The sequence below is a fragment of the Penaeus chinensis genome, chromosome 17, assembly GCF_019202785.1.
Source record: "Penaeus chinensis breed Huanghai No. 1 chromosome 17, ASM1920278v2, whole genome shotgun sequence".
NCBI classification, from domain to species: Eukaryota; Metazoa; Arthropoda; class Malacostraca; order Decapoda; family Penaeidae; genus Penaeus; species Penaeus chinensis.
In genome coordinates this window covers 20,311,727-20,326,726 of record NC_061835.1, presented here as the reverse complement: position 1 = coordinate 20,326,726, position 15,000 = coordinate 20,311,727, and the positions used below count along the sequence as shown (strand labels likewise).

Below are 15,000 nucleotides of genomic sequence, written 5' to 3'. Positions count from 1 at the left end.
AGGATGGAAGAGATTAATACATGCACGTATTGTGCAGAGAAAAAAAGAACCAAAAATCCGTATAGATGTGAAGGTGAGCATTTGATGTCTGTTTTATTTCTGTTTTTCCATTTTGTTTTCTTACTGTTTTCTTTTCCTTTCTATGCAAATATCAGATTTTACTACCAGTTCAGGCTGGGAGAGTATGTATATATGTTATTTTCCCTGTAATTTTATTTTGTTGATTTTGTTTACCCTACAAGTATTTAGTCACCAAAGAATAGCTGATTGCACTACCTTGCCCTATTTCTTTTATTAGGAAACACCCATAGATATTGTTATTATTATTTGTTTATTTGTTTATTTATTTATTTATTTATTTATTTATTTATTTATTTTTTAAGCCTCATTACCCAAACAATCATTTAAGAGCTTAAAGATTCGGTCAATTTAACTTTCTTTCTTGTCTTATTTTTCTCTCGAGCAGCTGATTTCACTCCTATCCTGATGTATGGTTTGGTGTGACGCTCAGAGCTTGCATTGGTTGTGGTTTGATAATGTTAATGTTGATAAAAGAGATAGAAGCATACAAAATTAAAACTTTTTCCTGAAAATCCAATGAATGAGGTGAAGAGGTCAGATCAGGCAGGCCTAGTATTTAACTTCTTGCAAAGTTATCTCAGTGTAAAAAAAATTGACAAAAAAAATTACAGTGGACAGCTCATGTAAATGTTTCCTGTGGGTTAAAGATTTGTCTATAGAAACTTCCAAACACTCTATTAAATATGCAGATGTACATGTGAATTATGCTCTATTGATTTTGTGGATACTTTCTTATAATCGTGAAGGATTATGTGATATTGGTCAAAATAGTTATAAGCATTTGGTACTATTTACCTTCTCTTTTTTCTGTCTTTCTTTCTTTTTCTTTTTCTTTCTTTCTTTTCTTAATTTTATTTTTTGTCTACTGAGTAAAGCACATGATAAAGTTTAATTCTTCTAAAGGTGGTGTCACCAGATGGGAAATCTCACAACAGTAGGAAATCTGTCTTGGAACATCAAAAGAAGCATGATCCCAAAAGCGTGCTGAGCATAGACGAGGTTCAGTCGTGGTACAAAATAGAACCTCAGTTAAAGGAAAGAGGTAGGAAGCATAATCAGTTTGGGGTTCTTTAATTGTGGAAAGATTGGAACGTTAATGAGTCCAATATTCACTCATCTGAAATGTTCTTTTTATTGAATTATATTCTGTTTTTTATTCCAGTTTTGCAGAAAAATGAACATCTAGTGAAGTACATCAAACTCAGAAAACAAGCTGAATTGCAGGAACGAACGTTGAGAAGCTATACTCCCCTGAAAGTAAATATCAATTCAAAGAAGTCAGTGAGTCAAAAAAAGGCTGAAAAAGAAAATGGTAAAGATCAATTTTACTTGGTCAGAAGCAACACAAATCAGGAAAAACAAAAATCAGAAAGTAACATAGAGGCAAAGGAGTCACATTCATTGGGGGTGAACCAGAAAGCAGGACCAAGGAACATATATACAAAATCCAAAGATGAGAATAGACATGACTTTTCACTCAAAGAAGAGGAGGAGGAGGGAAGGGCATTAGATGAAAGCAAACCACTTGATATACACGATCCCTTTGAATTCGCGGATGAAGAGGATACTATTAAAGAATTTTGCCCAGGTGAGTAAAACATCATGTGTACAAGACTCGGTAGTAAAAAGTGAAATGAATGTCAACTTTGACATAATTCATTCTCAAGAGGAAATGGAGCCAAGTCACAGAGAAAATTTACCAAACCTTTCAGAACAGGCTGGCTCAAGATCCGAAAATATTAAGAATGAGGAAGGTGTGCTGGAGCATTGTCATGTCAAGAGAGACATGCTTGATGAAAACAGTTACACCAATGCTCATCCTGCTGATGATACCAAGGATGAGAATGAAGAGTACTTATCTGTTGGTGAAGATCAGTCCCAAGATAATTCTGTTCTATTCATTCACTCTTGCTTTGAGGATGGCACTGTGAAACCATCTGGACCTGAATCCATAAGTAGTCAAGGGCCTGAACCAACCAACAGTTCAGATGATATGTCGGATAAGTCCACAGTACTGTTCATCCTTCCAGAGTTATGTAAAACAAAGGTAAAAGCAGGCGATATCATCTGCACTAAAGTGAAAAAAGAAACAGAACAAAATGTAATGTCTAGTGCTAGGATTGAGGAACGAGCAGCTGGAGGGTTGACATTTGACAATGTTAATAATTGCAACAATATATCAGGAACTCCACTAAGTCAGAATGAAAAATTGTTGAAGACAGACCGCATTGAAATATGGAAAGAGTCTAGCCATGCAGTTGGGACCTTTGCAGAACTGATTAGTGAGATCCCTTGCCAGGATGATCAACAAATAAATTATGAAGTGGAAGAAAGTGGTGTAGATCTTAAACACTCAAAGACATCACAGCAACATGATATTTCCATTGTAGAGTCACAGGAAATCAAGATGCATTCCACTCCTGCAGAAATTGTGAATGAGATGCACTCTCCAGGTCTAAGCACTATCAAAGGCAGTAGTTGCAAAAAAGACATACAAGGAGTGGTAAGTGCACTGAATGTTTCAGGACATCACCCAGATGGTCAGCCTTTAGTTAAAGATATTCAACAAGTGCCAGTTTTGAAAGAGATAACATCTGGGGAGAGAAAGGCTCTGATTACAATACCACCAGTTGTATCAGGAAAGGATATACTACTGGAACTTAAGTGGTATAAGATTGTACCCAGCGAAGTAGGCCGTTCCTTTTTGGTGGAATCCTCCATTGTTACGCTGTCCCATCAGGAAATTCTACCACCTACAATATTAGAGAAAGAGCTCTTGGCTGCCAGGGAAATGCAGCTTGCCAGATCAAGTCAAGCTGAAGGAAAATCCAGTGACACATTTAATGACTGTAAAAGAAAGAGTTGTAACAGACGACTGCTAGGAGAGTTCACTGACAAGGAAAATATCCCAGAGGAAATGAAAGAGGGACCTTTTAGCAGTAATAAACAAGTAGAGCAAAGTAATAGAGGCAAGATGGATGATAAGGTCAGAGCAAACGAATTTTCCTTACAAGTTTTTCGAGAGGGTAACACGGAGCAGAGTGAATGCGGAACACCAATGCTTAATTCATTGGTTCAGTTTCTGGATGATAGTCCGAATTCAGAGGAGAGACTGCAGACTCCAAATCAGTGTACCATGTTAACATCCTGTTCTTCCAAAACAGCAATAAATGGATGTACAATATGGAGCACTGGTAGCAACACAAATCATTTGTATAATTCCCTTACATCAGGTAATGAGAATCAGGTAGTTCACAGTTCCCTTTTATCTGACCCTGAAGATCTTACCATCATAGAGACCGATTCAACAAACGGCACAAATTACTTAAGTTATGCAGGTCGTGTAATAATGCCTGGAAAGAACCTGAAGAGAGGCTTATATTTGTGTCATGGGTCACACCTGGCGCAGCTCCAGGAAAAAATAAGAATGCCCTTTGAAGTGACGTCAAAACCTTCCTCAAGCCGTATTTGTAGCCAGCACCAGAGGAATGAGGTATGGCATGCAGATGGTCTCTTTGATCCATCATTGCTGGATCTGTCATGTCCCATCTGTCAGCTAACGCTAGAAGACATTAGGCCATGCACGTTTCATCCAGAGTTGATTCAGCTAAGTGAAGGTGAAGCCGAGGAAGACTTGCCCACCCCGCTTGAGCATATGACTGAAACTGTCAGGATGATATACTGGTAAGTTTGTGGAAAATTTTGATTGTTACTTTTGTTTCATAAATTTTTATGACATCAGGCCTTTAATTATATAGATATGTTTGCTGGATCCTGGAAAGTGTTTGGTTGTGTTGTCTACAGCAACTTGTCTTTTTCCAAGTATAATAATATTAAAAGCATTTATACTAACATTTTTGTTCTTACTATTTGTGTTATATTCACTCTCTGAAGACTTCTAATCTAGTCAATATTGGATTACTAGTAGAAGGGTAGAGAGTTCTATTGATGGCACATGTATTTAATCCCCTTTCTGTTTTTTTCCTATTCTGTCTGCACATTTTTGGTTAAAGGAAAGTAATCACTACTAGTCCAGCTATTTCATAGCTAAAAATAAGCACAGATAGATACTTCTTTAACATTCTGGAATGTTAAATTCACACTTTATTTTTCTGTCTTGCAGGGAATATGTGGGGATTCTGCTATCCCTTTTCCCAGGAAAGGAATCCCTTCCCCTGCCCATGTCTTGGAATTATATGTCTGCTTGCTCTGTTCATGGGGTCTTAAACCACAAGGATTTAGTGGCCACAGTATCACCACAGTATGTAGTGACGAAGTCAAAGTCTGGACAAGTCTCTGCATCTACATCAAGCCAAGAAATATCTCAAAATGATTATCAGAATACAAATTTTTCAATCTTGCCTCAGGATAAATGTCAAGACTTTGGTCAGCATGCTAAAGAGCCTCAGCAGTTGAAGAAAGCACACAGTCAAGGACCGGAAGTGAAGGGGAGTGCACTCCTTCCAGGTTCTGACCCTGATCTGCATAAAAGAAAATCCACATACTTGAAAAGTTCATCAAGAATGGAGAAAGATCCACGAGTGGATAAACTTTCAAGGAATAAAAAGTCCTTGCAATCTGGTAAAGGCAAGCATAAATTGATGTCCTTTCTCAAGGAAAAGGAACAATCTGTGCTGGTTAAACAGAAAGGATTGAACACTGAACTACAACCTTCTCATAGTAGTGGAAATTCAGATAAAAGACTCTCTGTTTCAAAAACTGGAAGTGGGAAACCTAGACCCACACCTAAAAAGTGGAAATTTAGTTGCTTGTTTTCAAAGAAGTTTCTCAAAGCTAAACCTCAGGGTGGCAAAGATGCAAAAAATAAAGGCAAGAAGACCAAAAAATGTGCAAGAGAGAAGAAAATTAACAAAAAATGCCTGCAAAATGTTGCACCTTCAGGTTTTATTGTATCTCCCAATGTCTATTCATCAGATAATCAGACAAAAGGCAAGAGTTACAGTAGTACTCGGCTAACCCAGGATTATTTTAGTAAAGGTAATCAGGGACAAAAGAAAAAGGGAGACAGTAATGTTACAACTAGTGCTCATCTACAGAAAGAAGTAAAGGGTGCACAAACTCATACATCTAAAAACAAAAAGAGTAAAGTTAGAAGTGACAGTGATGTCACCAATAGTATTGAAGGTACAGAGTTTGATGCACTAGAAAGGTTCAAGAAACATCAGAAGCATGCTATGGAAAGGAGCAGGCAAAAATCTTGTGTAAAGACTAAGTAATAAACTTCAAAATTGACATGACTGCAATCACATTTTTTTTCTGCCTCATACCTTTCTTCATGTTCTTACCCTGACAAGTTATTTCTTTTTTTTTTTTTTACCTACCCCTTTTTGTTCATTTTATATTTTCTTCCTAGTTTTCTTAAATTTTGCTGTTATTTATTACATATTTATGTATTTGTAAATACATAGAAAATATGTATTATCTGTTAAAAAAAAATCAAAATTATATAAAAGTTCATCTGGGAGTGAGAAGTATTTCAGTTTATTTCATCAGACACTGCCATGCTTTGTTACAATGTTGTTTACTTTTGTTTTGATTTAGATATAGAAAGAGTTTACATAAGTTAATGTATGTACTTTGAAATCAGCTTTAAAAGTTGAACTTTTTATTTACTTTTGAAAAAAATAATTGTTACTGAACTTCGTAAGATTTTCAGATTTTTATGATTTTCTGACAAAGAAACATTTTATTTTAAGAAATTATTGGTAAAAGAAAACAAACTTTCTTGAAAAGTTGTAGCATTATAAGAAAATATTGTGTTAATTTTTGTCTGCTTTCCTCTGCAGTTTTATTGACTATATCATTCCTTGATGAATTATAGAGAAATTGTTTTCTAATATTTTGATAAATTTATCAATTTTTAATGAATTTCACTTTTAGTCTCAAAGTATATGATTTATTTGACAGCATGTGGGCAACTTTGTTTTCCAGAATTTGGTTTCCCAATAAGTTGCTAGTATATGTATTGCTTTTTTTGGAACAGAGCAGCTCTTTCACAAATTATTAATTATTATTATCTGATGACTTAAAAGAAATGTAAGATTCGCTACAGTGAAATACTGTAAACAATAAAAATAATGGAAAATAAGTGAGCTTTACTTTTTGATGCCTGAGTTATTTGAATAGTATGTGTATGTATTAAATATACGAGTGTGTGTATTGCACGTATGACTTGTGGTCTTTGAGTGATAATAAGTAGTTTTCAGAAGATTCATAGTGTTCTATTAAATGCTAGTTGGAGAAGAGGGATAAAGTACAGTTATATAAAAATGTGAAGAATGGCAATAGATTCCAATAGTCAACATAAATATATAATATTTAAAAAGAAAAACTAGATTCACAATTTTTTAGCATCCAAAATAAGGGGCAGATGAGAAGGAAAGGAATAAAAAGTCAATTGATATTACTTGAAAAAAAAAAGGTGGACTGAACCACAATGCTCACTAAATTTAAATAAATAGGAAAATCTGTAGATCAGGACAACTTCTTAATAATTATAGATACAGAAGCCAAATATGACAATGGTATTCTTCCTTTTTTATAATACTTATTCTAAAGACTATAAGGTTATTAATAAATTCTCTCTCAGAATCTTTCATAAGTGAGATAAAATATTGCTTTATTTGTTATACTATATCATATAGTAGCAAGGAATAAGCATGAAGTAAGATTCTTTTGACATTGAAGAAAAAAAGCCTCCATATAATATGCTCATTATATACGACCTTTTTGTCTAGCACATTTATTTGTTTAAAACCTTATAATATGCCTATGATGAAAGTAAACATAATATTTATGCTACTGTTTCGTTTGGTTATTTTATTCTTCAAATTTTTATCACACTCGTGCATACTCACTCTCACACTCACACTCATGCACACTCCCACTCATTCACACTCATACTCATGCTTACACTCACTCTCACACTCACACTCATGCACACTCATACTCACGCATACACTCACACTCGCACTCACGCTTACTCACTCATGCACACTCACTCTCAGGCTTACTCACTCACGCTTACTCACTCATGCACACTCACTCTCACGCTTACTCACTCATGCACACTCACTCTCACGCTTACTCACTCATGCACACTCACGCTCAGGCTTACTCACTCATGCACACTCACTCTCAGGCTTACTCACTCATGCACACTCACTCTCACGCTTACTCATACACACTCACTCTCACGCTTACTCACTCATACACACTCACTCTCACACTCATTCACATTCATACTCACTCTTTCACTCTCACACTCATACACACTCACTCACTCTCGCACCCACACTCATACTCACACACGCACTCACACACATACATCAGACTAATATTACGGAAAAAGTTAAAATGGATTTGAATAAGCGCGGTTTAGTGAATGCGTTTGAATGTACTGACTCTGGCTTCAATTCGCAACGAAATTTCCTAGACTACTAGACTTCCACCATTCATAATATTCTAGATAATGATCACACCCATCTCACACCCAGATAACGACCCCAATTTCAACCAAGAAATAAAATGAAAAAAACGTAAACAATTCTTTTCACGGGAATCGGACGCAGTCATGGCGGCGGCGAGGATAGTGTGGAAGAGACGAACTTCTTCCACTTTTTTGCGTATTTCTCCCCTTTCCCGGGACTGGGCACGCCGGAACCACAACCCAGCCCCACTCGACGAGTACACGGACGTGCCCGAATACCCGCCCATCCTCGACGTGAGCAGGGAAGCGAGGAAAAGGAGGAAGACCGAGGCATGGCACCACAAGATCACAGGCCTCCCTACCCTCGAGCAGAAGTTAATGGAGCTCAACATGCCCAAATACTACGGGTATTGGGCGTGCAGGCTCTTGGACACGAAACCCACGCTCCAGGGCACGCCTTTTACCCAGTATGCCACCAGGACGCACGTGGTGGAAGGGTTGCCTGAGGGATACCACGAGAAGGAGGCGGCGGCGAGGCTGACGGAGGGGCTGAAGGGCGCCGTCGAGGACCTGCTTCTGCTCAACTTCCAGGCGCCTTTGAGCAGGTACTGTGACCTCAGCGGGTTGTACGCGTTCAGCAGGTTAGGTAACGCGCAGCAGGGAGAAAAGGGAAAATTCCGGGATAATTCCAGTTTCACAGAGCAGCATACTTTGTTTCCCATGGCCATGTAGTTCAAGATAAAATTTGCCTGTAATGGGCAGAAAGATCCAAAATTTGTCTTCGTCTTCTTCGTCTTCGTCTTCTTCATCTTCTTCTTCGTCTTCTTCGTCTTCTTCGTCTTCTTCGTCTTCTTCTTCGTCTTCTTCGTCTTCTTCGTCTTCTTCTTCGTCTTCTTCGTCTTCTTCGTCTTCTTCGTCTTCTTCGTCTTCTTCGTCTTCTTCGTCTTCTTCTTCGTCTTCTTCGTCTTCTTCGTCTTCTTCGTCTTCTTCGTCTTCTTCGTCTTCTTCGTCTTCTTCTTCGTCTTCTTCGTCTTCTTCGTCTTCTTCGTCTTCTTCGTCTTCTTCGTCTTCTTCGCCTTCTTCGCCTTCTTCGCCTTAGTTCTTAGTTCTTAGTTCTTAGTTCTTAGTTCTTAGTTCTTAGTTCTTAGTTCTTAGTTCTTAGTTCTTAGTTCTTAGTTCTTGCAAGTAGAACAGCGAAGGGAAGTACAGGAAAACCCACGAATATGCCGAAGGCCTTTTTGCATTTACTGCTTCATCAGGGCATATGATGAAGCAGTAAATGCGAAAAGGCCTTCGGCATATTCTTGTGTTTTCCTGTACTTCCCTTCGTTGCTCTACTTGCAATTTGTTCAACATGAATTCCACATGCGTGTTCTTCTTCTTTCTTCTTTCCTTCTTCTTTCCTTCTTCTTTCCTTCTTCTTTCCTTCTTCTTTCCTTCTTCTTTCCTTCTTCTTTCCTTCTTCTATCCTTCTTCTTTCCTTCTTCCTTCTTTCTTCTTTCTTCTTTCTTCTTTCTTCTTTCTTCTTTCTTCTTTTATAGGGTTTTAGACACTTTTTGTCAATATCCCCTGAATCCTTTTCTATCATATCTATAATTTTTGTTTTTTTTGTAGGAATATTTTGGTATGTCTTAATATGTAGAACTTGTGATCTTCTGATAGATAGTCTTCTTCTTTCTTGATATAGGGATTTAGACTATTGTTGTCTATAGCCCCTGGATCTTCTCTTTCTAGGCTTCTTGTTTCTTAAATTATGTTGAATAATTTAGTCTTTTGTAGGAAAATCTCTGTATGTCCTAATATGTAGTACTTTATTGTAGATGGTTGGTCTGCACCTGTAATCAGAAGGTTCTTCTTCTTCTTCTATCTTGGTGTAGGGTTTTAGACTATAATCAGAAGGTTTATATCAATATCATTTATGTTTACTCGTCTTAAAGCATCTTTTGGTTTTGTTCTGTGAGAGTTAAATCTTGGGCAGTATAAGAACATGTGTTCTCTAGTTTCTTCTTGGTTCTTGCAGAAAGGGTTGTTTTCCATTTTCATTCTATAGAGGTGTTGTTTTTGCCTTGTATGTTTGGATGAGAGTCTTGTGATGCATGTGTCTGGTTATCTGTACTTGGCTCTGGTCCATGGTTGTTGGATTTTTTTCTTTGATGAGATAATTTTTTGTGTTTAAGGTTCTTTTTAATTTTGATTCCCGTTGTTTATTATTTTTTTATTTAACTTCTTTTATGATGCAATTTGGGTCTTGTGGTATAGACGTGGGATTATTTATTTCGTGGGCTTTCTTTGTCGCTAGGTCAACAGTTTCGTTTCCCTTTTATGTTTTTATAGGATGGAATCCACTGTACCATAATCTTTTGTTTTTGTGTTGAGAGAAAGTGTATTTGTTTTTGTATTTCATGTATGATCTGTTTGTAGTTTAGTGGTTTGGGGTTTAGTATTAGTTGTCGTGATGATTGTGAGTCTGTTAGTATTGTTGTTTTTTGTCTGTTTGTTTTTTATTGCGTATTTCAGTCCTTGTTTTATGGCAAATAATTCTGCATGAGTGATTACTATTTTAGGAGGTCATTTCCAAATAGTTGTCATATTTTTGTTTTGGATACAGATTGCCGCTGAGGTTGATTCAGTTTTTTTTATCTTTGAACCATCAGTGAAAATTATGTTCAAGTTTTTATAATTTGTGTTTATTAACTCCTGATATTGTTTTTGAATAATTATTTGAGGGGTGTTTTGTGTTATATTGTCCATAAAGTTTACTTGTATGTTTTCTGAAATATCATACCAAGGGGTTATTGGGGATATGTGTGGTATCACATTTGGAGTTACATTTACATTTAGATTTATTTTTGTGTCTTTAGATCTGTGTACTAGTGATTTTTTTTCTCTTTGTGGATTATATTCTTTTATGCATTTTGTTAGCTGTTGTTTTAAAGGCATTGTGTTGGGTTTATTTAGGATTTTTGTTAGCTGTATGCATGCAAGCTCTTTTATTCTATATGTTAAAGGTGGGATGTTCGTTAATGCTTGAAGCGTTATGGTTGCAGTTGCTCTAAAACATCTGGTTGCCAGTTTTAATACTTGATTTTATAAGGTTTCAAGTTTTCTTAATTCCTTTTCTTTTGCTGCTCCGTTGATTGTTATTCCATATTCAATTTTTGGTTTTATGTATTTTGTAAAATTTTAATAGAGTTTCTCTATTTGCTCCCCAATTTAGTGGTTAGTATTTTCATTATACTTATTCTACTTAAGGTGTTTACTTTTAAATTTTCTAAATGGTTTTTCCATTTTAGTTTGGGGGCGTCTAATGTTAAGCCTAAAATTTTATGACTGAGTATATTTGATTTTTGCTATTGGTAATTGGTTTATCTTTTTATTTGAAAAACACATTAGTTTTCTTTTTGTAAAATTTATTTTCAGATCCCAGTGATTGGCCCATTCTTTTAACTTTTGTAATTCTATTTCTATTATGTTAGAGGCTTCTATAAAGTTTTTATTACTTGTTAGTAGGGTTATGTCATCTGCGTATATTATCTTTTCAATTTCTTTTGTTAATTTTAAGTCATTTAACATTTAATACTGGCTTCTTGGTGAGCCTTGAAGTATTCCACTTTTTATTATTCCTTTTTCTGAAGTTTGATTTCCAATTTTTATTTGGAATGTTCTTTTTTCTAACAGATTATATAATCATTTTAGAGGTGATGCCTAGTTTTGACATTTTGATTAGTAATGCTTCATGATTGGCTGTGTCAAAAGCTTTTTCTAAGTCAATGCATGCTACTATGATATATTTTTTATCTATGAAAGCTTTGTTTATGTTGATTGACTCTACTATATTATTTGGAATATTCTTATAAAACTCGTACGTCTTTTCACCCGGTCCAGATGCTTTATTGTTTTTGTCATTATCAATTGCTGTTTTTAGTTCCAAGAGGGTTATTTCTTTATCTATTTCATTAGTATTCTTTAAGTTAAATAATCTTCTTTTTCTAAGTCTTACATAGCTACTCTTTTGGGTAAAGTCCCTTTAAAGGTGATTCTTAGGGATTTGCTAGGTACCCATTTCTCTTCACTTTTTTATCAGTGTTTTGTCTTTTTAATCTTATTAACTCTTCTATTTCATTAGGTTCATATCCTAAAGTTCTTATTTTTTCTATAATGTTTTCCATGTTTAGGTCAGTTTCGACTGGGAATATAGTTCCAAAGGAACAGTTTATATATTTGTTAGAAGCCAGCACAGCCATCTGAAAAGTAGTGAACCTTTTTCAAGTTGGGAACTAATTCTGCCTTGCTGTGGCCAACTGTTGCCTCCATAACATTTGTTGGGTTCCAGAAACACACCTAATTTGTATTCTTGAAACACCGTTTACATCATCAATATCTGCAAGGCAGTATTACCTTGCAAAAAAAGATGTTGATAGTATTGAGATCTTTCTCAATGAGACCATTTAGTGACATTTTGCATTGAAAAATGTACTTTCTGTTTGAACATCTTTATGATGGAATGATATAGTGTATTTTATATGAATATAGTTGAAAACCCACTTGATTATTACTGTTTTAATATAAATAGCTGGGAAAAAAATTATGAATTACTTTGTTATTTCTTGTCATCTAAAGAATCTTACCAGCATAACTATTCTACTAAAAAGCAATAAAATTATACATTTTTAAAATGATTATAGCTTTTGATGCAAACAGTGTACCATTGAGATTTTTCTCATACAAGTGATCTATTATGTATAGATGACCCATAAAAAGTTTGAATTCTGTTATTCTTGGGCACCTCTGGCAATTTAATTTCTTGTGACCCCCAGTGCCCGAACTGATGATTTTTATGATTTGACATTAATAACTAAAAAAGAGCATTTTCCTAAAGAGAAATACTTGTTTTTTATCCAAATGTGGATTTAGCACCCTAAAATTATCAACTTGATTAGGCAAATGGATCAAAAGTTATACCTAAATGTATTTTCTTTACAAATCCATAATGGCGGCCAGTGGGTAAAAACAGGGTAAACTGAACCAAATTTTAAACCCTCGTAATTTTTGAAGCACTTTGAATTTGGGTCTGAAGTTTTGCAGTATTTCATATTTTGTATGTAGGAACATTTGATCCAAATTTGGTTGAAATCTGAGGTGGTGGGTTTCAAAATTTAATTTTTTGTCCCTCTTTTATATGGAATGACCCTGATGTCATCTGCATAAATTATTTTGCAAATTTTCTTTGGGAGTCTCAAGTCTGACATAAGCATGTTATATAGTGTTGGACCCCTTGGGCAACCCCTGAGGTACTCCTTTTGATATATTTTCTTTTTGAGTTCTTTTTTCTCGTGCGTTTCATAACCACTATATTTGGCTAGTAGATATTGATAGGAGTCCATTGATATATAATTTTGTCAGGTTTCAAAATTCAAATGTATTTGAGAAATTTACTCTGAAGTATCCTTGGGAAATGGTGAGATTGGATCATGTGGCATTTATGTTTATTCATATTTCATTATTGTTAATATTAGTAGTAGTAATTAATATAATTATTATGAATAGTTATTACAATTGATTATAATCGTATTTGCATCGTGATCTTGGTAGCATGTTCACGATAGAGGTCCAACATTGTCAAAGATTATTATAAGTAGTTAGTGCATATCATAACTTAAAATATTCATGACATTCACTTCAGCTGTGTAATTTTCTTTGTATTTTGACATTTAAGTAGCCTTTGAATTAAAACATTCATTTGGTTAACTTGAATTTTTTCTCTCCACATTCCCTAGGAGAGACTTCGGTCAAGGGCGAGCCATAGAGAGGCACCAGACACAGAACTTCCTTCTCGGCTTACACAAGGTCCTGGCAGCAGCATTAGCACCCTCGGCCGAGCACATTAAGGATGCTGTGGTAGGGGATGACACGTGTGATGATTTCTTTCTATTAAGGAATTTCGAAGGATTTGTTTAACCCATTGCCGTAAGGGGAAAATGGATAAAAAATGGGAAAAATGCGGTGCTCATTTTTTATATATTTTTGTGACATGTCTCTGTACATAGATGGCTCTGCTAGTGCTTAGCCACAAAGGATTTCACCTTTCCTTGAATTGGTGGGAAAAATGTATTTTTTACTAGTGCTATAAATATAGATATAATATTTTTATTATAAACATTATAATTACTATAATGTTATAAACATTTGTAACAGCAAAATAAGATAACATGAAATATTTTCAGTACAAGTGCAGCCATCTATGTGTAAAAACAATTAAAGTAAACTCACCACGGGCATGGCATGTTCTTACATGCCATGCCCGTCGGCAAGGGGCTAATAAGGAAGTTGTGCTGTTATTGAGAGAGAGACAGTTAGATATTCAATTTATTTTGAATTCTATTTTTAAGATTATATAGTTCTCTCCCATGAAGGATATAGGGGAATAATTTTTTTCTGCAAGGCTTATATGTTCATTTTATAACATGATTTTAAGTTATGTAGTTTAATACGAGCAAATACAGGGGAGTTTTTCATTATCTATTTGATAAATAGTTTGTAGTAATTGATCTATAAGTAGTTAATTATGTTAACAATCTAGATCTTGAGCAACCAATTTATTCTTTGTGTTTTGTTTAAATTTTGTTTTGCCATTCTAGGTTGATGTAAGGCCCAGAGTGGAAGCTTTCTGGTTTCTCGGTGGACTTGAATCGGACAATTTGCTAAAAAAGAAACGGCGAAACTTCAAGCCCATGAAAGACAGAGAGCATGAGCTTATGGAAAGGTTGGTTTGTTAGTTTTCTTCATTTATTTATTTCTTGTACATTTTAGTCATGATAATTCAGTAGAATTTTCATATAAACCATAATTGTGAAGGATTTATAGATAGCTAGTAATATTGAGAATGGTTCTGCTCTTAGTATAGGAATTTGATATAAATTGTCTTTTCTCATGATTTCTTATTTTAGTCATTATTTTGTTACTTTTATTTAACTTTTTTGTTTTGTAGCTGCAGAATTCCAGAATCCTGTTGGGGTGACATTAAGTTCTCATGACAATGATTGATTATAAAAAAATAATTGCCTTGTATATGCTGCACAATAAACTTACAATCTAGGAATATATTTCAATAAAAGAAAAGCCTTAACTGTACTGACTTTAGTAAGATAAAAAGAGTATGGTAAAAAGTCATTGAAAGCTCTCTTTAGATATAGTATGGTTAAAAGCAACTGAAAGCTCTCTTTAGATATAGTATGGTTAAAAGCCACTGGAAGGTCTTTGGATATGGACTGAAAGGATGCCGTACAAATAGCCACTGGCAAGAATCTTTTCTACATGTAAATTTGCTTTGTTCTTCAGAGCCATACAGGCAGAAAGTTCTCCCAGCCTCTGCGTCCGAACAAGTCTGGGTCTTCCGGAAGTGGTCTCCAGGGACGACAGCCTAGCAACAAGTGCGCCGGTACCAGTAGAAAATCTAGATCCACGAGCCT

At 35.2% G+C, this 15,000-nt stretch overlaps 2 protein-coding genes across 2 annotated transcripts in view; both read left to right on the top strand.

The window, feature by feature from the left end:
- The window catches only part of LOC125033896, a 20,855-nt gene extending 19,046 nt beyond the window's left edge, over nt 1-1,809 (top strand). The window contains exons 11-13 of the mRNA XM_047625469.1: nt 1-73; nt 985-1,123; nt 1,244-1,809. The exon at nt 1-73 is cut by the window's left edge and continues 37 nt beyond it. Coding sequence (XP_047481425.1) covers nt 1-73; nt 985-1,123; nt 1,244-1,677 — 646 coding nt within the window. The 3' untranslated portion in view covers nt 1,678-1,809. The remainder of the gene's footprint in view (nt 74-984; nt 1,124-1,243) is intronic.
- A 5,838-nt stretch (nt 1,810-7,647) lies between these two features.
- Nucleotides 7,648-15,000, top strand: part of LOC125034301 (28S ribosomal protein S30, mitochondrial-like) — a 12,233-nt gene continuing 4,880 nt past the window's right edge. The window contains exons 1-4 of the mRNA XM_047626064.1: nt 7,648-8,136; nt 13,309-13,429; nt 14,170-14,294; nt 14,870-15,000. The exon at nt 14,870-15,000 is cut by the window's right edge and continues 42 nt beyond it. Coding sequence (XP_047482020.1) covers nt 7,676-8,136; nt 13,309-13,429; nt 14,170-14,294; nt 14,870-15,000 — 838 coding nt within the window. The 5' untranslated portion in view covers nt 7,648-7,675. The remainder of the gene's footprint in view (nt 8,137-13,308; nt 13,430-14,169; nt 14,295-14,869) is intronic.